This window comes from Cinclus cinclus, chromosome 1 (assembly GCF_963662255.1).
Source record: "Cinclus cinclus chromosome 1, bCinCin1.1, whole genome shotgun sequence".
In the NCBI taxonomy this organism is placed as follows: domain Eukaryota; kingdom Metazoa; phylum Chordata; class Aves; order Passeriformes; family Cinclidae; genus Cinclus; species Cinclus cinclus.
Window position 1 is genome coordinate 17,635,931 of NC_085046.1, and position 27,360 is coordinate 17,663,290.

A 27,360-nucleotide genomic window follows, 5' to 3' on the forward strand; every position below is an offset into this window, starting at 1 on the left:
GTGAGCATTGCTGTTAGTTCAGAGCACTTGCAGAGGTCTAGTTCTTGCAAAAAGAGCAGCTGCTCACAGGCCTTCTGCTCGTTGTGTGTGTGGTTTGGGGTTTTCGTATGTCCCCTTGGCTGTTTGCTTGTGTGTATTTATATTCTCTTCGAGGTAAAATGTATTTTGCATGAGTCAACAGTCTTTATCCTTGGTCTCCAGAAGTTGTTCATACTGCATAATAGTTCCCAGTAAGTGAGGTGTAAGTAGGTGCTTTGCAGATACTTGAGTAGCAGAGCAGCAAAGGAATGATAAATGAAATCAGTCCTCCATGCCTCTACAGTGGCAGATGTCTAGAGCTGAACTAGTCACCCTTGACTCCTCTGGGAATTAAAGCACTTCTTTCTCTGCACTGAGCTCATATCTTGTGGCCTGTTTTAAACACTTGACCATGGCAAGGTTATTCTGGACCCAGTTTATTGTTGACTAGGTTGCCATCATGATAAGTTGGTTAAGTGCAGCTGGGCCTTGTGCTCTTATTTCCATTTTCAGTTGAATTCTGCTTAATTAATGGTTGCAGAAGTAACTACTTATAACTTAAATGAATGCATTGAATCTTTAAGCAGCCTACAGTTAAATCCTGCAATCAACATAATTTCTATCTGGGGAGGACCAAAGTTTATTGAAGGAGGATAGAGGAAGGAAAGTGAAGCAAGTGAGAAATTATGTAGGTGTTTGCTGTATTTCCTGTACACAGGAGTTGTTAAAGGATGATTTTAGTTGGATGGGATGAAGAGGAGAGGAGACTGAGAGGCTGTTAACAACTTGGTATGAACACTTGAGGTGCTCTTGGTCACTCTAGCTGTGAGCTGGTAACAGGCTCTGCCAGGCTGGACCTCAGATATGATTTACACCTGTCAATGGGAAGTGTCAGAGCAACTGAAACAGCAAACAATCTGACAGGTAAGTAGATGCTAGTGAAGTGTCTCAGGGGTTGTTTTGGAAGTGGGATGTTTGTTTGGGTTTTGTTTTTTAGTAAAAGCTCATAAGTAAACTGGTTTGGAAGTGCCTACACTTCAGCTAGTGAAGGCCAGATTTACTTTTGGTTTTACTGTTTGCCTGAAGGCATTAATGTAAGCAGAGCACTTAAGCATACTGTTAAAAAACACTTTGTGGCCAAATTCAGCCTGTTATTGAAATACATTAGTAGCACAAGAAAAGAAGGCAATCTGTAATTCTTACTAAGGTAAAAAGCAAGTTGCATAAATTTCTTCGTTGAAACCATTTACTTACTGTTTTGAATATTACTTTCCTCTTTATTGCACCAAATGTTTTCTGTATACTTTTAAAGTGTTAACAATGAAGTGGATGCTTTAAGGATAAATTATGTTTTCCCCTATGTTCTATAAAGCCACAAATTTGCAGTAATTCATGACCTCAGGAACATCTTCTCTTTAAACACCTTCTTCTCAAAGAATGTACTATAAAAAAATTAAAATTACTAATTGTATGAAGATAGGATAAATGCTATTAAAGAGCCACATAAGCATTTCAATAATTTTACTGCAAATGCATTTCTTATCTCTGAATGGATCCTTAAGTCCTCTGGTTGTTTAGATTCTTCCAGAGCACACATTAAAATAAAGCTGAAATATCTGGTGTGAAAGATGGTGTCAGGAACTGAAACAGGGGGTATTGCAGTGATACTGCTTTTTAAAATTGTTCCTGTGTTTTCAAAAACAAAGAAAATGTGTAGCTGGTAATAGTTTGGGGATTGGCATTTCTGAAAACTGGAAACTGGACAATAGTTGTTTTCATGTCACACTCTCCAGTATTTGCTCTATCAGGAGATTCTCTAAATAGCAAAATCCATACATTCTAAAGTTAGTTGTTCCTTGTTTTATGTCACTGACCTTTTATTACTTTTAGGCTGTAAGAGCTGTATATTTTGCAGAAAAAGCATGGTTTGTACAGTACCAGTAGCCACTAGTGAACTCGTCATTTAATGCTGCCTTACGTCAATAGTGGATTTTTTATTTTTACTGTAATTAAGAGGCATCTCAACAACAATTAATGCTACCTCAGTTTGAAAGCTCTGACTTAAACCTGATCTGCAGCGATGGATTTTTCATGTTCAAACTTCAGTTAGAAGCATCATCTAGCTAGTTCTTGGGAGCACAGACTTTGCAAAATTCAACACAAGTCAGTGGGAGCTATTTCTGTTGTACTCTCCTGAAAACCAGGTGAGAAGTACTCTGAAGTAGGCACCCAAAAATCTGTGTAAGGTTGGGTGTGAAAGACCCAGGTGCACCAGCCATCCTTTCACAGGGAATTGGTTTCTGACAAATATGGTTGATAGACAAGAGCTGTTTTGTGGTTTTGATTTGTTTGTGAACCTGCACACTTTCTGAAACAGCTTGTGCCAATGTCTCCAGCTCACGTGAGATGAAGTAAGCTTTGCTAGCAGAGATGCAATTTTTTGCTGGCATAAATTAGGCCTACTTTGTGGTTTACTAGTGACACTGTCAAGTGCAGACCTAGCTGTGATTGCATTACAACCTGAATAAAACTCATTTCCAGATGGTAAACCAAAATGAAATGGGAGAATACACTATCCTGTATATGTTTCATGAGTACTAACACCTCAAAAGTAGTCATTCAAATGTCTTCCTGGTTGGTACTAGTCCTTAATTCTACCTTACTGTTAAGGAAATTGGGCTGATTTCTTTGTGGGATTCATCTGAGCTAGTTGTATTCTTTCACATGTTTTATTTCATTAGGAAGACACTGAGAAATGAAACCTCTGCTTCTTCAGAGATAAATTACCTTGATTGCTTGTGAGTACTTGTATGTTGGTTCTCTAGAGTCCACTTGCTCAGCAGGTGATGCTCAGGAGTCCTTGTGTTGGAGGAAATGCAGGATCTTTCCTCTTAGGCAGTGGGCAGACATGCACAAAATACTTGTGCTTACTTTTTAGATCTTTGTCTTGGGTCTGGTAAGCACAACCACTGCTGTGGTTAGAGACATCACAGTAAGACAGCATCTGTTTATCCATCATTCAGTATTTTAAGAGATTAGTCCAAGGCTATTCTTAGCACTGGCAGATAGATGGTATGTTATTTTAGAATGTGTATTTATTTAGTGTTTTCTTCAATGGTATCTGTGTTAGTACTTGAGGTCACTTGAACTAGCCAGGGGTGTATGAGTCATTTTTGTCCTGCTGAATTTACATGTTGTGGTCTAAAACATTTTTTATCTTTAATTTTTTTTTCTAGTGTGGTTCTTTTTTCACTGGATTATGACCCTATAAAAACGGCATATTCCTCATGTTGTGCCAAGTGCAGCTCTGAAAATTGGCTTTACTTGATCTGTCCTGCCTTCTGGGCTTATCTACTGCTGGAGAGTAGAGGTGGGAGTGAGAGAGTACAGGGAGCCTGGAGGCAGGAAGATGTCCTTACAGTGCTGGCAGCCTTCCTGTGTTTGAAGCCTGCAAAGATGTCTTCAGTCTAGGGGAAAGAGACAAGAATTGGATAATCTTCCTAGCCAAAAGTTCAGAGCTTTTGGTTTCACTGCTGTTTGAATTCAAGTTTGAGTTTGTGATATAAAGTTTGTTGGCTGATAGAGAGTTTATTGACATAACTGCTTCTGTAAGACTAGGCAGAGATAATGTGTCACTATTTGTTGCTTCAAACTTTAAAAAGAAAAATTTAACACTATGTTTGTAGAACTTCAGAATCATTGGAGTAAATGGTCTTTTTTCTAATATCTGGCTGTCCAAAAAGGATATATTTGTCTTGCATTTGACAAATATGCAAAGCTTTTTACGAGTCTTCTATATTAAGACAGTAAATTTACCTGGGAAAGATTTGTAAATATTGAAATCTTGTCATACAGACTTGAATTAAAGAAGGATATTTTAAGACAAAAAGAAACCTAATGTTTTCCTTTTAAATTATGTATACTTTTTTAGCCTTGTTGATGCTTAGGCATGGCAGTTTTTAGCCAAGAATTGAGGATTATACTGTTTTCTTGATGACTGCTTAGCAATTGTACATTTTCTTGCTGTGAGTTGATGAAATTCTGTTTACTTGGGCATTAGAGAAATCTCATTCATTCAAGTTCCAAAAGGTAGCGTGAGACAAAAACATGTCAAACAAGGCTCTGCTTAAGTGACTGAGGCAGCAGACTGTAGTGAATTCTAAAGCAGAAGTTTAAATGAAGGTGAAATTGATAAGCAATTGATTGGTATTGATATGTATCTGATTTTAATTGTTTTGTATGTAATGAAGTCAGTACTAAGTAGGAAGGTCCACTGCATGCTAGTCTCCTCTGAAGATTCTTGACAGTGAGCTGGCAGGCAAGAATTTGCTTTTTAAGAGAGATCCATTTTTAAATCCCCTTTGTCAAGCTCCATCTGATAAATTGCAAAGCAATGCACTAAACCAACATTCTTTTTCCTAAGTTAAATAAAGCAGCCTTAAATATCCTGGATACACAAACTGGAAAGTAAGTTAATCAAACCAAGTTTCATACTTGACATCATAATATTTTTTTTAAACAAAGGAAGTATTATCTGAAGACTATAATCAGTTCAACTCACAAGCATGCTTTAAGATTTCAAAACTAGATCTTTTCTTCCATAACATTTTTTAATTAGGGGACCAGAAAAGGAAAACAAGACTTTTTTTTCTTTTTTTTTGAGTCCCAATTGGTTTCTCAACTCTGAATGACCTATCTGTTCAACTTTATTAGAAGAAATTAAGAAGATACTCTGTCTGCACCTGAAAAACAAATTAGTTATCCAAAGCTAGTTTTACAGTTCAGCAAACTCGGGGTTTTTTAAGTACTTTAATGTTGGCAGCAAAATCAAATGTCAAAATAGGTTTATGTGCAGGAGGTTCAGTCATTAGTTCTGGTTACTGTTATTTTTTGTTTTGTCATATATTTTACAAGGTATTGAAGTTAAAAATTCGTTTAAATTTTAAAGTATATTTTTGGATGAATTTTTCTTCACTTTGTAATAATCACATCTCAGACTGCAAGCAGCACTCCCAACTCAATGGGTTCATAGCCCAAACACTAAGCTAAGGAATTGCAGAAGGAAGCATTTCTCTGCTGCCTCCAATTCCCTGCAGCCTCACAGTGAGCAGGTTTGGCAAATCATCCAAATGAACAAAAATCGTTTTTGGCATGTTTAGTTTGGGTTCTAGCTCTGGTTTGTAGCACAGCTGACCACACACCCAGGTATGTCACAAGGGGAAGAATTTTGATGCAAAAGCAGAAAAAAAATGGGGCAGATCTGAAGTGTTATTTTTGCGGTGATGGTGGCAACACTGACTTGTTTGAAGCATAGGCCTTTGTATGTTTTTCTGAGAACACCTGTGGCTCACTGAGCCTGTTTTCTTCTCAAAAGCTTTCTTGTAACTAGAGGTGTTTCTTCTATATTTCCTGTAATGTGCCCCAGTATCAACTGTGCATTTTCAGTCAAATTTGTCCAAAATCATAAATGCTTTAATAAATAATGGTGAGGCATCTTATACCAGAAATAAAAGCTTGAGCTTACAAGCTTGAAACAGATACTTTTAATCCATCCTGGGTTTTGTATGTTACCTGATGGATTAAAAGCGATGAGCTCGATCCTTAACTTGTTGCATGTGAACTTCCCTCTGACTCCTTATGGTTTGGAGGGCCAACACATCACACCTGATCATGCAGCCCTTTCACTTTTCTGCTGCTGTAGAAGTCAGTGGCTGTGATGTCAGTGCAGATTACTGCTAGTTCTCATTTTGCAATGTATTTTACAAAGTATGGCAGCTTGTGGTCTCAGTCTTCTTGAGAAAAAGGGCAGTGGCTTTTACTGTTTCTCTTTCAAAAAAAAATTAAAGTATGCTTTTCAGGCCTTTATATTTAAATAAAAAATAAGGGCAGTATTTCCTTTTTAACTCTGTTTTTCAGAAAATATTTCTTAGATGGAAAATGGGGAAATGAGTATGTGTGCACAGAGGGACGTGGAGGGCAGAGGGTGCACATTCCAGATGGCCTGTGCTGGTGTGGTGATGCAAAGCAGCTGTGAGTCAACTGGCCCTTGTGCTGTGCAGGCAGCCTGCTCCTGCCTCTGATCCCAAAAATATTGCTTGGTTTGTTACCACATGGCTTCAGCTCTTCAAAAATGCAATGTTGTGCTCACTGTGGGTGTATTATTCAGAACTCTTAATTTTGTATTTTTGTTTAATTTGCATTGGAGAATTTGCTGTTTTTAGATTAGCATTAATGGTTTAAAATGCATGTTGGTAGCTCAGGGCTTTTTTATTAAATTATTTATGTGTATATGTAAAATATGTACATATGTATATGAAATTTTCTTAAGGGATAAATTAAATCATTAAATGTTTTTAATTTGGTTTTTCACATATGGAAACAATCAAAAAAATCTATATTTTCTTTCTCATACTGTTCACTAGCAATACATAACCTGAATCAAATGTCAGTGATGAGAGAGAGAGTGTTTCTCTGGGGTGGTTCTGCTCTGAGTAGTGGAAATGTGATTCCTGAGTTGGAGAGAGTAAATGAGTGGCAGCTGATCAAATAACTGTCACAAACCACCTCATCATGGGAAATGCTTTTTGACTGGATTTGGAGCAGTGTTGCCATGGCTGGTATAACAGAAACTGCTGCAGAAAACTTTGTCATTACCATTTGGTTTTTTCTTTATATTTGAAGCAATGTTTTGTTGTTGCTGTGTCTACTGAGTGACAAAATTTGGCAATTTGTTTGATCTCCTTTCAGAGATACTGTGGCACTAGTGCATGTTCAGATTAACAGCACCAAAAACACTGGGGTTGCTTTTTATTTATGGGCTATAAAAAGTATAAATAGAAAGCGGATTTGTCATCTTGCCCATCGAGCATGTCCCATTGTCCCCCTAAGCTTATGAAATCCTCTGATAGTGAAATTCTGACCTGTAAGCAGAGGGAAAAGGTTGTGCAATTGTATTATCTTGCTTTTAACAAATTATATTTTATTTCATATCAAGGGATAAAGAAGTTGTTTACCTTGAGTTGTATAATTATCTCCCAGTTTAGTTGGAATAGGAGAGTGACAGGACTTGGGAGACCATAAGCCCCTGATGGCTCTGCAACAGCCTCCCCTTACACCCCTCTTCTGCAGGGCTGGGAAGGCTTTCTGGGGTTTTGAAATAACACACAGTAATTTAAATACTTGGCCTTCAGCAAAATGAACGTTGCAGTTGTTATATCTGGGCAGTTCATATCTCATAAGTAATGATAACAAATTAATGAAGTTTTGTATGTAGTATTACTGCCAAAATAAATTGAGGTTCTGTGATGAAAAAGGATATCCAGAGCAATAGCAAAACCCAGTTCATTATAACCATACCTGGATACTGGTCTTTCCCAAGCATGAAAAGAGCAACAAGTAAACTCAGTAAACTTCTGTATCCAGAAGTTGCAGATTTTATATCCAAACAAATGTGTATTTTAATGTCTGTGACAAGGGGAGCTAAATGCATATTTAGAAACTATACATAGAAGTCAGTGACCATGAGGTGGACAGGAAAGTGCTAGAACAATCTATAAACAATCCCAGATGTCTGTTCTGAGCTTGCTACTCAGCTTGGGCTCTCTTTGGGTTCCTTGGGACTTGAGGCCTTTCATGTCTCCCTCCAGCTGTCATTGTGTCTTGACCAGCAAGAGCTTCTGCTTTTGCTCTGAGAGCATTTTCGTAAGTGAGCCCCATACAGTGGCTTAATGCAGCAAAAACTGTCTGGATGGCATCCTGTTGTGAAGGAATATTTGAGATCACTTAAAAAATCTTCGGGTATCAGCAAAAGCCAGGTTTAATATTAAGTGACAGCATGACAAAGTTCATTGGCAAGATTCACTCTACAATGGTTAAGGCACAGCAAGGAAAAACAAGCAACCACAAAACCAAACAAAATCTAGGCAATCAAAATAGAAATAACAAAGAACTGTCGAAGGATGTGTGTGTTTAGGTGCATATGATAAAAGGGCAATGAGGGTGAGGATAAAAAGGAACATGGCAACATGGCCTAAAACAGCATTTAACAGCTCTCAAACGTAACTGTACTTATGCCTTTTCCCTTAAACCAAGTCATTTAACAAAGGAACACCACTTAATTTGTACCTAACTTAACTTTCACCTTAATTTATGACTTTACCATGAAAATTTAACAGAGGAGTAACACTTAGTAGCATTTAACCTAACTTGTTACTTTGAAGTTATACTTAGCAACTCAGTAACAGAGCAACACTTAGCGGTATTTAAGGTTTAGTCAGTATGTCACAAGCTCACTTACAGGCCCATGTCTCTTTAATATCCAAGGTATTTGAACATCTGAGAAAGCAGCATTCCTCTCAGATTTGCTGTAGTGTATGTGCATGAACATGCACACAGACATAGAAGTCAGTTGCATGCAAGGTACTGTGAAAAATTCCCGTCAGAGGTCAGTGAAATGCTGTCTTCACATGCCCTGCGTCTCCTGATGGGAGAAGGGTTGAGCTTCAAGGAGTGGAGGTATTGTTTGGTGATCCTCCAAGTCTGGCAAACATGAGGGTTCTCTGAGAGGCCCCACTCAGGGGGAGGTCACTGGTCACAGCCACTGCACCCCCGAAGAGTTCCAGGGACTCCTTTTGGGCCGCTGTTGATGGGGTCGCAAGTGAGGGGTTCAGTCATGAGTGTTTCATCCTGGCCACAGTTTGGGTCAGCACTTTGTTAGAAAGTGTAAGAACAGGAAGGTTATGCCATTCAGGCAAGAAAAATTTTCCAAGGCTGTTCATAAGGAAAACAGGAGCTTATTAGCCATTCCTGGGAGCAGATAGTCTTTCTGATAAGCTCAAGAGGAGCTGAGCCCAGGTGCTGTTTTCAAGGCTGAGGTCTAATGAGCATTTCTCAGATCACAGTGCAGCCTGGGAAGGGGATGGAGGAGAATGCACTAGCACAAATCCTGATATAAACCTGGAAAGCTGATAACTCTCATAGGTGACTACAGAACTGTTAGCCCAACCTCAAGCATTACACTACTTTGAAGTAAAAGATTATATGGTAAATGCAGGAGGAATACAGTGCAACAACCAAGATGCATCAGAGGTGAATGGAGGGATTTCTCTAAACCAAGGAACTGCAGTTCTTACCCATTTGGACCTCTAGGACAAAATTTTGCATGGTGCTTACATGTAAAGTTATTATTTCTCCTAAAGGATAGGAGATTTAGGTTGAGGCTAAAAAAGGTTCATTTAGCTGTAGGCTAAGACGTGCTGGCAGAACAAGTTCTGTCCCTTGTGCTCTCCAATTGCTCTCTTGGTCCATGTTACCAAGAGCAGCTGCTGCACCACTTTACAGAGCACAGAACTAAGGGTAGTGTGACCTTCATGTACTTCCAGTTAATTAACTTTTTAAATTAGATTTATACAATGTAAATAGTATTGCTGCTGTTTGCAGAAATTTTGCCTCACAGCTCTAGCCTTCACCTAATGCATAGTCAGAAATGGCCAGAAGGAATTGTGCTTTAATGTCATCTTTTCACAAGTCAACAGTTTTCTAAATAATTTCATATTTGTGATGTTGGAATATGGCAGTACATTAAACCCCCTTCGCAATTGGTCTTCTTTAATACTATTGCTGCTACTACTAATAATGTGAAATGGATTACCTTCATTATACCAGTGTAAAAATAGGCAAAAATTGGCTTTTCTACATTTGTTATAATGTGTGAAAAATAATGAGGCCCATCTGATGCCTTAAATTGTTGCTCTATGGCATTTGTTCTGCATGGTTCTGAGGTTGTTTTTCTTAGGCAGGATACTCTTAAAGCCTTTCTCTTCATTAAGCAGCCAAGTATTATAGGTAAAATGGTTCTTTATGTTTCTTTTCCCATTATACTTTGCCATTCTCTGTTGGAGAGAATTTTTTTCTATTGGTTTTCATTTTTTCAGTTACAGCATTCGGGTAAGGCTACAGCATCTCCTTGTTTGTTCAACTGCTGACTGAAATCTTATGCTTAATTTCATGAACTCATTTTTCCTATTCAGAAATATTATTCTTGAAAAACAATCTTGAAAGCTGTTATGAGATGAACATTATTTAAGACTTTTTAGGTTTATTTTCTGGTTGGTTGCCAAGTTTGATCTTTCTCCAAATCTGATTAACCCAATTAATGGAATATAAGTGCAATTTTAATTCATTTTGTTCTTCCTTGTTGAATTCTTCTTCTAGAATCCACAATAAATAGATAATTTAGAAATTTAGCAGAACATCTGTCTGTGAGTTGTGTATTTTACTTTGTGTGTAGAATTGAACTTCTTTAAATTTTTTCCCTATGTCATATTGAATACCTGGTGCCTCCTATCATCTTCTTCTTTTTAGTCATTCTTTTGTGAAGCTTTTAAGATAAAGCCAAGTAAGATAAAAGTAAGCCAGTTAATAATTTTGCTTTTTAATTAGAAAAATACAGACCAGATGGCTATCAGACCTTGTGACAAGTATATATATTTTAAATCAGTATTCTAAACAATAATTGAGGATGTGCATTGATATGAGAGATTGGCAAAGTGCATCAACCTCCCAGCACAAATTTAAGTTTCAAGAGAACAACATTATATTTTTTTCTCAAAACTTAAAGTATTATTTTATCAAGTTTATGGCAAGCTAATAGTTTGAGCTGTTCTGAGCTGTGTCCCTTGTCTTTTCTTCTTAGCAATTGCATTTGCAAACAAGGATGAGCTCATGTGTAAAGCGTGCCTCACAACTCATCCAAGTATGAAGAGCTTACAGTCCTTTACAGTTTCCTTTTGGACTAAGATAGGACTTTATTTTTGTGTGCCATTTGCTATTAGAAGGGTTTAGCTTGTCAAAAATTTCCAGTACAAATAAGTCTTATTTCTATTATTCTATTTCCCATTTCATTAGTGGGCATTAATGTATTTGTACATATTATGACATTTGACCTAGCTTTTAGGAGAGTGAGGGATTATCATGGCAGACATTATATCTGAGCTGCTTAATTTATTTTTGGCCTTTGATTATTTGGCACATTATGAGGTGTTAATTTTTGCACTTACTGAAATGTGTAAGGAGATTCATGAGAACTTTACCCAAATCTGTAGAAATGTGACTTAATGCTTGTCTGACAGTATACAGCAGTTGTTCTGGATATTCTAGACTGTGCCAGTGTCCAAGGGACTTGAAAGACTCGGAAGCTTGCATCCAAGTAGTTGGGAAGGAAATGTGATTTAAGTGCTTTTGTTCTAGGTTCTTTAAACCCTGACATTCCAAACTCTCTCAACAGGAGTGATAACCAAGCTATAAACCTTTTGTATAGGTTTTTGGACCCTCATACTTCAAATTTAAAGACAAACGTGAATGCTCTTTGAAAACCATTTCTTTGCTCTGTTTTAGGACTGTGTTTAGTATGTCACAATATCCTGTCCAGAGCTTTCTTGAGTATGTCACAATATCCTGTTTTCCACATGGATGCATGTACTACAGACCTTCCATGCCCAAACAGATCCTTTTCCTGTGGAAAACAGCAGCTAAGATGTCTCATGAAAATATCTGTGGTCTGCTGTGAAGTTTTTTAATTCGAAGGAAGACCATAAGACTTGAGAAAGGTCTTGCTACCCTTTTTGGTGAAATGTGAAGGCTGTAATTGAGGTGTTCATTTCTCAATATTGCTAAATATGATATACATGTAATACTTTTGTGGGGTATTTCAGATATTTTGTGGTTAGTACTTTAGGAAAAGTATACGTTAAGGCATTTTGGAATACTTTTGGTTCTGTTGGGCCTACTTTTTTAGTATTAAGTTACCAAATTTTATTGAAAGCCAGAAATCTAATGACAGGCATCATCGCCTGAACTATAAAAACACAAAGCTGCTCTGCTAATTAATCTGGTAGATGTTTTGAGACTTGTAAAATTTAGATTATTTTATGTAGCTGCCTATTACCTGGCAGCAAGGTAGTTGGTTGGTTTGTTTGTTTTGGGTTTTGTTTGTTTATTTTAAAATTTTTCTGTTCAAATACCTTAAATTGCAATTATTCTAGAGACTCAGAAAAAGCTAAATGCTTTAGCCTCTGTTTTTATTAGTCATATAATTGCATTAATTTTGGGACTTGATTCTGAATGGGTAACTAGAAAATCCTTGTATAGAAGTTTTTGATGCCTTCTAAAGACTAACACATTACAAAATTTTTTTAAAAGCCTGTGTGGTTTTTATCTTGCAGGTTACCGGGGGAGGCAGGGGAAAGAGATGAATTTTTGTGCGATGGAAATGATGAAAACCTCATTTAAAACAAATTAAGGAGTATTTTGCTGAACTGATTTATTTCTCTACAGCAGAACTTAGCTTAACCTTTTATTTCTCTTGCAAGAATGGGTTTGAGTGTAATTTAAACTGTCAAATGACATTTATCAAACGATGGTTTTGCCCTGTAACAGGCAAATGTCTTCCACAAAATTGATTAGCTGCTGACCTCATCCACCCTTTTCAGACCCTTCAAGGTAGATTTCAAAGAGTTGTAAAATAATCACTTCACTTTCAGTTTATACTTCAGCACAAGGCGTTTACTGTCCTGGTAGCAATACCAGAGTGTGTTCCACATCTGGGAAGGAGAGGACGTAAATGCCTGCCTATAGCTCTGCCTGTCACCACTCAGCCTGTTGTGCTTTAACCTAAGCCTCTACTCCTTACCAAATTGGAACAGCTTTGGAAAGGGCTTTTTACAGGACAGTAGAATGAGTAAGATTAAGAAACTTTACCTTCTGGTTGACTGTGCTTAGTGATCAGGAAAATTCACTGTTTGGTAAAACCTGCAGGGTGTTCAGTATGAAGAAGGTGCTGGATGAATGAGAAGTATAGTCCCCTAAATGTGAAATCTTATACTCCAAAGAATTTCCTCTGTTGTGTTGTTGTTCTGCAGCCCATTTTATAAGACCAATCCACTAGAAGCCCATAGGCTGCCTTTCATAAGCATTAAACTACCAGTAAATGAATTAGCTGTGCCACTGAGGAAGTCTGCGGCCTGTTCAAAATCGTGACTTTGTGTCTGAACCAAAAGTATGGTTTAATATTTTTTTCTCTTCAGATTTCTGTGCAAGTTTCTTTCCCAAAGTGGAAGCTGTGATGCAGAAAGTAAAACCCTGAGCATAAAAATCTCAGAACTGCTGGTGGTGTTAAAAGTTCAGTTGTATTTTTATACTCCAATAATTTATTTCTTCTCAAGTCTCTACTACTCCCGCTTCTTCCAAAATCAGTGTTTTAAAATACACAGATTTGTGAAAAATGCACTTGACTTTCTCCTAGAGTAACAAACCAGTTGTAGCTTGTTTGTCTCAACAGATCAGACTGCTGTGAATTAGCTTTCAGTACAGAAAGAGAGCTGGGGGGTAAACAACTGAAAAGAAAGTAGCACTTCCACAACTTCTTCCACATCCAGCATCAGGAACAGTGGGAATTTTCCTGTGTGTGAAACTGCCAAGAGCTGTACCTGCGATTGAGATGTTTTATCAGGCTGTTCAGTGTGGAAACAGCTCATCCCTCCATAGTTTCAGTGAGTCTGGAGGGCTGATATGTTAAATTTAAAGGAAGCAGTGCCTATGCTGTGTACTAAAGCTGCAACATTAAATGCAAAGAAGCCCCCATAGAGTATGAAGGCTTTAAGTAGGAAGAGTGTTTCAAAAGAAACCGGGCATTGCTAAGAAGTCTGAGTGTGATTTCTGGACTGCTTGGGATTAAATTTTGGACATGGCTTTTTTTTATGGCTTTTTTGGGTTCCTTTATGGGGTTTCTTTATTGGTTGGTTGGTCATTTGGGCTTTTAGATGTGTAATACGAGCTGTAATGTGTTACACAGGTTTCTTGCTGTAACATTGTAGCAATAAGCATCAGCTTGTATCTGTTGGAAAACAGGGTTATTGTTCAGGCTCTTCTAGCTAAACATGCAATATATGCTTTAAATTGCCTTTATTATATGCAGTTTAAATATCTCATTGTCTGCTTTGCATACAAGCAATTTATTGCTGCTTATGTTCTGACAGAATGAAAACTAATGTTTAATTATGCATTGCCCTAGTAATGTGGTGTTTAGGGTGAATGTATCTGAATTAAATAAGGGCCATTAATAATGCCTAACAATTTATGATATATTCATTGCTTGATTTCAAATCATATAAATTAGAGAAGCTTATTTGAAATGCCACCAATATAAGATGGCTTTGTGGGAACACCTCTCTGTGTGCTAATTTCAAAATCATTACCAGCTGAGTCTTACTATTTATTCAATGTCCAGTAGGCTTTTGCTATTCCCTTATTTGCAGTTTAATTACAACCTCTGTTTTCCTGACAGTGTGAATTCAATCCTAAGCCTGCAGGAGCAAAATGAGTTGCAATCACTCGTTTTTTGCCTGAAAGCTTCTTTTTTGCTTTGGCCCTCTTCCACCTCCTGTGGCCAAGCTACTGCTCTGAGCCACAATTTTTTGTATGTGTGTTAAAAGCCTTAGACTGGCATTGCCCCTTTAAACATTCTTCTGTCTTAAAGCTTTTAAGTTTTTGGGATATGTTTCCAAGCTGCATAACCACCTATGTTGATAGTAATATCACAGAAGATACTGAATTAATTACTTAAAGGGATGTTTCTGGGTCACTTGTTAATATGGTATATGCATGAGCTTGCATATGTTATTAGTACACCTGTGGTATTTATACATAATATGCATGGTTACTGTGCAACTAAAATTTTAGGCATTCATATTCAAAACAATACATTCTCTAAGGCTATTTTATGAGATTTGAATTCCTCAAAGATACAGCAAGCATTGTTTCAAAGAAGACAAACTGCAGTGAAGTTTTGCCTTGGCAACAATAATTCAAGGTAATTGAAGGATGTAGGTTGCAGGACTAAAAGAATTTTTCTTTTCAATGTGATGCATGTGCATTTATTGTAGAGATGCTGGACGTGAGGATTCTCGGAAGTTACTGCAGTTAAATGAATGTTTGATCCCAAGTTCCCTGTCCAGTGAGCTCTTTTTGCTTCATTTATGCTTTGCAATTATCTCTTGTAGGAAGTTTTCTTGCTTATGATTTTATTGCATTCAGAAGCACTCCTTAGAGGAAAATGTGTATTTCTCATGTTATTATTATGGCTATTGTCTTAGTTTCTGTTGTAATTTAGAATACTGAACTTTCATCCTCACACACACATTTCACTTGCTATTGCTAAGGGAGCTAACTGTGTTTAATGGGTAACATGAAGAGATGGGCAAAGTACTTGTCAAAGGTATCACATGCATCTTAAAACATTTTCCATTGTGCTTAACTTTCAAACACAGAAAAAGAAGCAAAATATTCTTGAGATAATTTGGAAGACTCAGTATGTTTTATTTCATAAAACATTTTCACATCTTTCAGATGTGACTGTTTCTTCACACAGGGATGGCAGAGTAGAGAATTGATCCCTCTGACCTCTTCTTTTTCTTTTAGCTTTTCAAGAGCTGTTTGTGGGGGGTGTTTTGGATATTGTTTTTCCTCCCTCCCCCCACATGTGGTTCCAGTTTCCACTGAGATCTAATGACAGGGGTATTCCGTTCTGTCTTGTGTGCATTTTCCAGTCTGGCCTCATCAAATCTATCCAAAACTATACTGTTGCACAGAGAACCAGACCTTATACTTGAAAGGTTTAAGTTAATTAATGGTCGGTGCTGCTGGGATATACCATTACTCAGCTGGTGTGCTATACCAAAGGTCACTTCTATTGTGTATTTATCACCTGTTATATTTTCCTATTCTGCTAGAGAGGAATTCCCAGAAATATTAGAGATATTACTTTTACTTACCTCAGATTTGGATTAGTCTGGAAAAAAAAACTTCCACCCAGAAACAACCAAAAACCCAAAGCAACCAACCAAAAAAAGGCAGAACAAACAAAAAAAGCACCCTGGAAGACTCATGCCTCCTGAAAAAAACAAAGGAAAATCATCAAGCCTTCTGTTAGTGGGCATTTTTTGCTTGACTGGGGAATGGGAACAGTGTACATTCACATCCTGTAAGGAACTTCTTAGGAGAAGCATTTTGGAATGTTTTTCTTAAAGTCAAAGAATCCCCAAAGTATGCACATGAAAAGGCTTTTTCATTCCACTGTGTAGGTGATGCTTGTAAGGCCTACAGGCACAAGTAAAACTGTGCCATAGCATTGCACAAATTTAATTATCCACAGCATGAAAGCTAATCTACAGATGTTGTATGCAGAGAAACTTTATATCAGCAAATTAAGAAAGCAAGCACACACAAAAAATTTGATCATTGCAGTTTTGTTAATCTAAAATGCAAATTTGCAAGCCAACTTTGTTGTTGATAGTTGAAGATGTTTGCATCCAGCATTTCTGACAGTATTCAGCAGAAGGTGTTCTTGTGATCACTTTTGTCTGGAATGTATATGCATGTACATTTCTGCTACTCTTTGTTCAAGTGTGAAATTTGTGTGATCTGGCAGTCTGAAAGAGATGGTAATTCTGTAAAGCAAATTCAGAATTTCGTGTCTCTGTGTAATGTATCTAAGTGTCCCTAGTTTTATTTGTACAGCAGCTAGATTGGTTCTGCAGACTCGTGAACTGCCTTGTGGCTTCAGGGTGAGATTGATGTACGGTGGTATCAACTTCAGTAAAGAGCATGTATGTTGGATGTAGTGATTTTTCAATCAGCATTTTGTTACTTTATGTTGTATTTAATGAGGTGTCATCATGATTTATTAGGCTTGTACAGCTGTTTTCAAAAATTTAGTGGAGCTGCTTCTTTCTTTCCCTTTAGAGTGGGGGAAGAGCATTCTCCCTACAGCTCTGAGGAGTGGAGCACTTTGAACTCATCCCAAACATCTTTCTCTTTCCTTTCTCTCCTCTGCTTATTGCTGCCATGCTTCTATCTAGAACTTTTCATGTCTTTCCAAAGACATATTCTGTAAAATTCAACAGATCTTAGCAGTTTTCATGTGGGCTGCAAGGATCTGAATGATAAAAATGAGACATAGCAGGGAGCATTACCAGGGCTTTAAAGTATCAAAAGGTAAGGAGACCACCCGATCTGCCTGCCTGTGTTGGTTTCTTTCTTCTGCTTAAGAGCCAGAAGACTGTTCACTCTTTTCCTGTCTTGTTTAACTTCAGTTCTTCTTAAGGTCATACTTGCAGGAAGCACATTGGGTTTATTCTCCAGTATCTTTAATAGCTGCTTCAGTGAAGGTTTCTCCAAAAGCCTCTCTTAAGCAAGGTAGCATTTAGAGGCAATTAACATCTTCCTAGTTGGAAAACACTAGTGGATAAGTAGTGCTAGGGAGCAGAGGAGCACACCTGAGTTGCTACATCCAGCCCCAGTGTGCATTTCCATTCTTATAGAGTGGAGCTTTCCTCTAAACCCTGTAGAAAACTGCTGAGAAAAAATGTGCTCTGTATGAGCAACAAGGTTTGGGTAAATTGAGACATGTGACATTGAGAGGTGTGGAATGCCATAAAAATGTGGATAAAACAGTGTGTCACGGGTATTCAGTGACTGTTGTAATGGGTATCTCATTCCTGGGTTGGAAGGACTATTGAAAGCTTAACAATTCTGTCTTGTATTTATCATGTTTTAGTTAAACTTTAGTAAGGGTAGATTAATACATGAAATACTTAAAACCATGCCTACAAACTAGGCCATGGTAAAGTTGCCTACATTTTATAATAGGGATGTGGTCAGAAGTAAATCACAAATATAAGTAGAAAAATCCTAATCTGGGGAATACTGACAATGTTAATTTCAAAGCTAGAAAGAGTAGGTGGTCCACGTAAAAGTAAGAAAGTAAGGGAGGCCTTAGGACTTATGTGCATTTTTATTTCTAAGCAAAAATTGATCTATTTTAAATGGTTTGTCCAATGTGAACAGTCAAAGAAATGCCTGAATACTGGGACTTGCAAAAACTCAGAGTTTTGCACTAGTGCCAGAAACAAACTTTTGCTTGTTGAACTGCAAGTATGTACATTCACATGGATGCCAAGTTTCAGTTTGTTTTCTATAAACAGTTCAAGACACAAGCATGTAAGATTATTTCATAAACTTCAGGGGTAAATAGTCATTGGAAGTTGAATTATCTTTGGAAAGCGGAGCTTGACTGGCAAAAAAAAAAACCACGTGTTGGTATAGGAGACCATTTTGCTGGCATTGTCATTGACCTTCCATAAAAAGTGCACGCTGGGTGTGCTTTAAAGCACTTAGAAAATTTCTGAAGCAAGTGTAAATGTGGAATGCTTTTGTTTCTTCCAAAGTGCTGCTCTTGAGATTGCATTTGATCTGGAAAGAATAACACTGCTTTTGCGTTCTTCTGTTACCTGCATTCACTCCTGGGATATATACACAGGAAATGGTAGACTTTCAGAGTTAAAATATGTATGTAGCATCTTTGCAAAGGCAGCAGCCACTAAATATATTCTGTTTTCTCTAGATCAATGAACTGAGCCATGTTCAAATCCCTGTTATGTTGATGCCAGATGATTTCAAAGCGTACTCAAAGATAAAGGTGGACAATCACCTTTTCAACAAGTAAGTACAAATAACAGTTTTATGTAGAAGTGGACAGTGGCAGTGATATTTTTATAAAGTCCTATGAACTGTTATTTTTTTTAGTGCATGGGACTGAAGATTTGATGATTAAGTTAATCCTGAGATAAACACAACCATCTGTGCTGTTCTAAAAAGCACCAGCAAAGGCTGCTGGGTAGAATTTTTCCTCCATATGGTTTATTATTGCCTTATGAGTATCTTAGATATTGAAGATGATCCCTTCTTGGTGTAATTATTTATGGCTGATATAAGCATTTATTTGTGTATTTCTAAAAACATAACTTCATATTCATATGCTTTTTATGAAGTGTAGTATTTGAATAAGACAGAGAATCTAAAGCCTATATCAAATATGAATAAAGTTCAGCTTTTTATTTTCCATAGTACAAAGTCATACCGATAATATAGAGGCTTCAAAAGTACTATGGTAATTTCATGTAATGTCTATTATCCCTTAAAAATAAAATCCCCATGAGCAGTATGTACAGGCATCCAAAACTGTTAATATTGGTTTGTGTATAACCTGAATTTTATTCTAGAATATATGTAGAAAAGAAAAATTCTGCTGCTTTGGGTCTTCTGTTCTGTGACAAAGGTCAAAATAACTTATCTCTTGTATAAAATGAGCACTTCAATATTAAAACTAGTTCTGTAGTGAACAAGTCAAATTTTCTTGAAGGTTTGGCGCAATTAGTACTTTGTGATGTCACAGATGGTATAGTAGTTCTTGCATAATCCAATCTAAGATTTCACCTTTGGTTTAGGGCAGTGGAAAAGCTTTAGTTTCTTCTTTTGAGTCTGTTGCAGAACTGTCAAAATACAGTTTGTGTTCATTTTATCACTGTAATTCCTTAGCTATGATATAATGATGTTAAAGCAAGCTGATAAACGTTTGCTAAACTTTGTGAAGAAAAGCAAAACAACCCAATCTCACTGAAAAAAAGCATTAGAAGATAAATTTTAAGAGGGTTGTTACCCTCAGCTTTCTGTGAACAGCTTTGAGACAAAATTCTCTAGAGTTACTTGTTACATATGCACAGTAATGAAGTTGATTTGGTTTTATCTTCTTTCAGAGAAAACATGCCAAGTCATTTCAAATTTAAAGAATATTGTCCAATGGTTTTCCGTAATCTAAGAGAGAGATTTGGAATTGATGATCAAGACTTTCAGGTAAGCTCACTTTGAAAAAACCTAGGCAGGAGAAATGCACGTTTGTTTTACCTTTTGGCCTGCCCCAGCTGTCTTCTGGCTTCTGCCCTTCTGTCATTTTTAGTCCTCTGTGTTCCCTATTAGTGTGTCTCCATGTAAGCTACATTTATTGAAGCTGCAGGGTAATACCTCTTGCAATAAGGAGGAAAAATAATGTCTGGATACTTCTGGCAAAAGATGCTATATTCAGCTGAGTTACTTAGATAACAGTTGCTTCAGTGTTCTGCCTGTATGAGCTATGGTTTCTGAAATGACCACAGTCTTCTCTTCGTTTGTTTTGTTTTGTTTTTTTTCTCCTCATGCTCTTTTTGGTTAGAAGAGTGACCTGTGGCCTGCCAGCTTCATTCTGCTTCATCATGTCTTGTTTTCCTGTTGTTAAGAGGATCTGGAAACAAATTGCTTGTGTAAAGCAGATACAGCAAACCAAGAAATTGCTCTAGATTTGGCAGGGTTGTTCCATGCAGTCAGTTTCTTTCTGCCTTTGCAAAAGAAAGTCCTTGAACTCTGCTTCGGCCTGATTTGCCAGTTCTCACAGAGAGTTCCCTTTCCATTAACAGTTCTTAATGCACAGCCTGTCAGTCACAGGGATCATTCCTTCTGCAGTCACACTGCAAGATGTCCTGTCCCAAAGAATGTTTGCTGTGGAGCCCAGTACTGCTTCCTCTCATGCTCTCCTGCTTTTTTAAACTATTTTGATGTGAGCTGCAGTTATATTTATAATGTCACCAAGACGTAATGAGAAAATTTTAAGAAATTGTTTTAAATAGCTAAACAAACGGTGCAAAATGCATTTGTACAATAACACTCCCATTCTTACCAATGGAGCAAACTGAATGATGTTTATCTGAGTCCTTCAACAATCCTTTTTACAATTTGTCCCTTTTCAGAATCCTACAATGTGTTAGAAATACATAGGTGGGTTAAAATGTGCAGGGGTGTAGATGGACATTGGGTTATGAATCTCAGTATACAGCCACTGTAACCTTGCTAAGACACTTTGCCAGTCAGTGGAGAAGAGGATTGTTGGTTTATTTTGGTGGAGCTCTAATGATTGTGTTCCATGACTTTCCATGATCCTATTTATGAAGAACTGTTTAAAAGGAAGTGCACCAAGACTGAGGCCAGCAGTTTAAACAGATATATCAAATTGCATTCCTGGTTCAGTTCTGCTAATGGACCAAGGAGGATCCTATTGCTTAAGAAGTTACTTGATCCCTTTATATGAAGATTTCAGTTTTCTTGACAAAGGTAAAGGATGAGTATCAAAGAAGGAAGACATGTAATTGCTCTTAAAATTGTGGTGTCAACTCATGCTTGCTGTCTTTAGAACATGGGCTTTTGACATTGCTAGACAATGGAAGGTAGTGTTCAGTACATGTTAGAAGACTTAAGAAGCTATAGTGAGTTAAAAATGGCAAACTTGGCATAATCAAAAAAGTGCTGCATTCCACAGTACTGTGAAATGTTTCCATCTGCACTGCTGTTCTGCAACAAATTTTTTGTTGTGACTGTTATACTGCTGTTTGGATTTATTAATGATAACAATGATAAAACAACATTAAGGAACTGTCACTGGATAAACTGTATTTTCAGATTAAAACCAAAAATACTTCTTTATAGCTATGTGTTTTGGTAATGTAACCAATCAACAATCCAAAATAAGAACATGTAATTGCATCCTGTTTTGATACAACAAATTATATATTGGGAAAAGAATCTCATGTTTTTAAGTATTTAAAGCATATTTAGTGAAAAACAGAAGATAGTTAATATTAATTTTAACCTAAGGGAAGACACTGTCTGCCTTCACTATTGCTTTTTTCCTCAGCCCAAGCAATTTATCACTCTGATTTTTTTCTACTGGACTAATCTGATTACAAAGGAAAGAAATTAAATGCTTGAAGTATTAATGTATTTTGAACTTGCTTTCAAAATTATTTTTTTTTTACAAAACTAAACATAAAGAAAGTCTGTCTCCCCACATATAAGATGGAGATTATCCCTATTAAAAGTAGAAGTTGCTTTCATTTTAATGTTACTGTCTCTGTGATTTAAAGAGGGAATCTAATTTGACAAAGGGAGTTTCACTATATATACTTTTTTTCAGATAACCTTTATCTTCAAGGAAGTTATTCCAATTATTATTTGCTAAAACGATTGTCTTACACTCAGAATCAAACCTAAAATTGAAAAATTATTTGCGGTGTAAGGGAAAGCTTATGGAAGAAATATCAACTTACTTTTTCTGATAGTCTTTCTTATATTGTGTTTTTCAGGAAGGGAGTCCTAGTCAACTGTGAACGATGTCATTCCCATTATTGAGCCAGAAAGGATTGGTTTAGATAAATAAACCCAATTACCTTGTTCATTAGTCAGACACATCAGTCACAGTCTTGAAGAACATTCATTTTAAATGCCTTTGTTTTCAGAATGTTCTGCTGATATCCTTGATGAGTTGTTCCAGAGGGCAAATAGTCCTTCCTTATGAGTAAGCACTAAAAAAAAAAAAAAAAAAAAAAACCACCTCATGCAAAAAAATTGGTAGCATATGCTCTAAATAGTGGGCTATACTAATTTTAATTCTCTACATTGTTTTTCTCATTTTGTAGTAATTTTGTGGATTGCTTATCACATAGATTTAGTTCACATATGGAATAATTAGTATGTGGAACTTGTCTTGCAGAGCTCTCTTTTTGTCTCTGAAGAGAGATTCAAATGTCACAAAGTACATGTTTTTTTTCCTACAGGTAGTCTTGACTTGGGAGTCAGAGGAATTCCTTGAACTGTATTGGTTCCTGCCTTACAGGAAGCCTTTCCTAGTAATGGCAATTACAGTTCCTGGAATGAACTCCCTTCACATGACACAAACCAACTCCCTTTTTTGAGATTTTTTTATTTTTTTGGTAATCTGTTCTGCATCTGTCTATATTTCATGGTTAGTTGGGCATCTCCAAGAGACATTTAGTACTGAACTGGGATTGAAGTTTTGTGGAGATAGATGTGTTGTTGTTAATACTGAGTGTGGGTCTTCCTTGTGATTCATGTTTTTTAATGGACAGCAGCATAGAAAATATAGTATGAAGGTAGTGAAACCTTGAGTTTCAGTCAAAGACTGCTTATACAAACTTGTTATGATAAAGGAATTCTTTAGGTTAAGAAACTTGGTTCTTTTATTTTAAAAATTCTAAAATAGTTACTGCATTAAATTAAAAACTGGTCCGGCTGTTTTTTCTTAAAAGGGGGAACACAAGTGATGATCAGTCAGTATGAATCAAAATTGCATTTGAATGACGGAAAAACTTTAGAACCATTCTAACCACTTACAAAGACTATAAATTATCAAAGGGAAAGAAACTATGTTTTTGCTTTGTACTGTTGGATGTCACAAGAAAGTACATATGGATCTCTGATTGAAGATTTAAGTGTCAAAATAATTTCAAAAGCCAGAGCATTAAGTAATGACAGATTTTGCCTTGATAGGGTATATTATGTATTTTTATTAGTGTTTTCTTGTTTAGTTGAAAAAGAATCCTTCTAATATTTACAGGGGGAATACTTGAGAGCATTAACTGTTCATAGTAGAAAAGAAAAAAGTTTATTATAAAACATATTGTGAAGTCCCTCACTAAGCGCTAAATTAATTTTAATTTCTGCATTCTGCCTCATCTTTAGACACTGTAAAGGTTAGTCTACAGAAAGATTTCTACTCGCCCATCCCTTCCCCACCCAAATAATGGGATAGTTGTTTTTTCTTTAAGGTTTCTTCTCAAGTCAGTTGACATACTTTGTTATCTTAGAAAATCCAAGAGTAGAGTTCTCATAGAAGACTTACAAGGTTAACTTCTGTAAACTGCAAAATTATGAGAGATTAACAGGCAGGCAGGTCACCCAACACCCCCCAACAATCTGTAGAAATCTGTACTACTGTTAAAAATGCTTCTGCTGCTGTTGCTCTGGGAAGAGAAACTTTTTTGCTATGCTCCAACACATCTGTTCTTGCTTAAAGTTATTGCTGAATCCTACATCTGGATTCTGCTAGGCAAAAGAGGAGGGACTGGGTTCTTGCCTAGTAAAGTACAATTGCTCATACCAGAGGGCACCAATGTCCCAGTGTACCTAATGAGCCTTCTACTGGGGATGAGGGAGAGCACAACTGACTTCCCTTGAAGTTTTAGTACTCAGTGTAATAGGAGACAGGCTCAGATCTGGCTCTTCCTGTCTGCAGGAGCAGTCTGTAGAGGTTCTCTGTACAGGACAAAGAATTCATGAAGAACTTTGAGAAAATGGTTCTGTAAGTTCTTTTTAATTTACCTATGCTTTAAGCATTTTTCCATATAAAATATTCAAATCTAAAATAATGGAGAATTCCTGCTTTTAAGCAATTTCCCTAATAACAAACCATATGAACTCAGTATCTTTAACGTCTTCTAATAAGGCTGTTAAGGAGACTTTTCAGTGTCTCCCAGAACTTTTACAGAAGGATTTGTAGTCCAGACTCATAAGAAGGCATTGGGAAAACAATACAAATTCTAGGCTTGTGTTTTAGATGTCAGCCTTCAATATAATTTTCTTTTGAGATATCTAAACTTCAGAGCATCAAAATTTGTATCAATATCTAAATACTTCTGTTGATTTTTACATTACTTATCCAATCCTATGACATCATCTTAAGAACTTAAAAAGTAATTTGCAATCCAATATTATATGTTTCTTCAGAAAAATACTAATCGGCACTCTCAGCTGGTGCTTCTGCACTAAAATTCATGCTTTTATTTCTTGGCTCTTGTTTTGGGAAGGAACAGGCCACCTCTAACATCAAACTACAGACAGCAAGGCGAGCAACAACTATGTTAGGAGTTGGAGCTTATTGCTTATAAATCTCTTCAGTTAATTCCATAAAGTGCATTAAAAATCGTCAAAGCAAGAACTGTTTTGTAAAGAAAATGCCAGTGCTAGTCATTTTATTTTAGCATGGTAAATTTGTCAGTGCATGAAAAGTTCCTGGGCTTATCTGTGATATGAGATTCCTATGACAGAGCATAGAGTTTGTGGGTCCCAAATGGACATTGACACCAAGACTTTCAGAACTGCTGACATCTTGTTTGACATGAGAATAGGCAGTGGTGGTAGTAAAGTGTTGAACCAGATGTAGTAACAAAAACTGTGCTGTTTGTAATCTTTTCAGCATGTAAAAAAAGTAGTTTGCAATTTAAAGCTAATTTTCTAAGACTTACTGCCTTAACTGTCAGTCCAAATAGTAATTTAGTGATGGTGGGACTTAACCTTAGTATACATGGCAACAGAAATTCTAACTTGTGGTTTCTCTCAGTTTTCCCTAGAAAACATTTATTTTGCCTTGCTTTCAGCTGTTCCTTGCCTAAACTGAGTATCATTCACAAGCAGGCATTCAAACTGGAAAATAATATTCTACCATGTGCTGGTAATATCAAAAGAACAAACTGATAGGTACTCCCAGAGTTCTTACAGACACAGCTATTGAAAGGAAGGCTTCAAGCCAAGCTTTTCAGGGCTAAAGGGAAAAGGCTCCCAGAAAAAGAGCCCTAACTCTTTGCAAAGCAAGTGTATGCCTTAAGCTGACAGCTCCAAATCCAGATCTACAGTCTCAATAGGATGACTTGATTTAAGAAAGACCTTCATGTTTTATTCATTAACTTTTATTCAGTGAAGTCTAGGAACCCATAACCTTTCTCCTGGAAGGATAGTTCAGTGCAGAAAAGAAGTTCGTGTTCCTCCTTTCTCTGTCAGTTTTTTACAGCTTTCACCATAGTAATCACCACCTGAATACAATTTTTTTTATAAATGTTCATAGGTGTTAAGATGTGGATGTACACACTCCTAATGAGATCATAGAAGAATCTCCATATTTCTGATGGGTGCAACGCAAGGCCAGTGGTATCCTGTTTTCATCTTTAGGAGGTCCTATGACATTCACCATAGGCCTTTTGAGAGCCATGCTTATGAGCTGACAAGAAATCATCATTCAAAATTGTCCATATATCTGGCAAAGGCAGGGGAGGTTACACCCCTGAATGTGCTTGTACCATATGTTACTGGTAGGTTAGGTATGCTTTTCTCCATGTCAGTCTCTTTACACACCTTCCAGTGTTAGAGATCAGTGTTGCCTGGTCTTGCTTCCCCAACAGGGTTTCCGGATAAGCACCTGCTTAATGACAAGAATACACAGTGTCAACATAGAAAATAGACCCAAAAGTGATCCCTACCTGTCCCTGTATGATAGCCCAGATATCTCTGGGTTTGGTGGTTCTGTTGTTAAAAAAACACCAGTGCTTTGCCTTTCTTCCCTCTACAAGTCACTGACAGAACACTGTCCTGAAAATCATCTCAGAAGTGGGCTACTTGTTTCAAATTACAGCAGATAACCTTGGAGCATCTATGTCAGTAGTGTGATACTGTATCTCCAATGTCCTCCTTAATCAGTAATCCTAGTCTACTTTCCATATCCATGATGCCTGAGGTCCTATAAAAAAATGAAAGAGGTTGGGGAAAGCTCCAGGTTTGTCTTGTTGGGAAGCTGTGCCTGAGCACAGCTGCGAGAGCAGCACTGTGACTTCTGCTGCAGAACAGCCGGACTGTCTACATCATCCTCCAACAGCCATGAGCCACTGCCAGGCTTATCCACTGACCTATGATTTCAGCCATCACAGAGCATCATCTGTGCACTTGTTTTTGCCTATTTGTTCATGCAAAACTTGCCCAGAGGCACTCTTAAATAGTCTGGGATGTGATCTGATTTGTCTTTAGGGTATGTTGAGGGTTGTGAAGCTCATTTTAGTTTTTCACGGCCTTTGGATGAGATCACAGCACCAGAAACCATTGTTTGCCTTTGTCCAGACATCATGAAATGAAGAAGATTTAAATCAATGAGAACCTATTAAGCCAGTCAGTTTGAAAGATTACTGTTCTTCTAAAGCTCTCTGTGCTTTACCACCAGAATTTTCCTATTGCCCTTTTTCTTAGGAAAAGCTCTGACTCAATGGCAATTTTTATTAGGCTCCCTTTTTAAATTAGTTACACAGAGTATTTGTATTACATCCAACACATAGTTCATGTGTTCAAAGTTTCTAAAATACAATCTTGTCTGCTAAAGTAGCAGTTAGAAAACAATGACATTTACATTAGGCGTGCGAGAGATTAGAATGAGCTAATTAAATTGACCTTTAAATCTCTCCACCCTCTTGGAGACTGGGGCTAATCCTTGGCCTCCCACTGTGGAGATAAAAATTCATGCTGTGAACATTTTAAGCAAAGTGGGCAGAGGAAGAAGAGCCTCACTACCAGTGTGTCTTTGAAGAGGGGGGCAATACTTTGCTAGTTATAAATATAGCTTTCAGTTATGGTGTGAGATGGGGGACAAGTTCTTCCTGTACTTCAGTGGATTTGCTCCATGTGGTTTTTTTCACAAAAAATATTTTCAATATAAAATAGCTCCAGATAAGCTTAACTTGTTACTCTTAGAAATAATCAAAGCCTCTCAGGAAATTAGCTTAGGATTTTTGATATCTACTATTGATACAG

The 27,360-nt window shown here is 37.1% G+C and overlaps 1 protein-coding gene across 3 annotated transcripts in view; it reads left to right on the forward strand.

The window, feature by feature from the left end:
* The window catches only part of PIP4K2A (phosphatidylinositol-5-phosphate 4-kinase type 2 alpha), a 107,631-nt gene that overhangs the window by 36,033 nt on the left and 44,238 nt on the right, over nt 1-27,360 (forward strand). For 2 of the 3 annotated variants that reach the window (XM_062507386.1, XM_062507402.1), the window contains exons 2-3: nt 18,476-18,573; nt 19,668-19,764. In XM_062507386.1, the coding sequence (XP_062363370.1) occupies nt 18,476-18,573; nt 19,668-19,764 (195 nt within the window). The remainder of the gene's footprint in view (nt 1-18,475; nt 18,574-19,667; nt 19,765-27,360) is intronic. The other variant, XM_062507393.1, reaches the window with a different exon arrangement.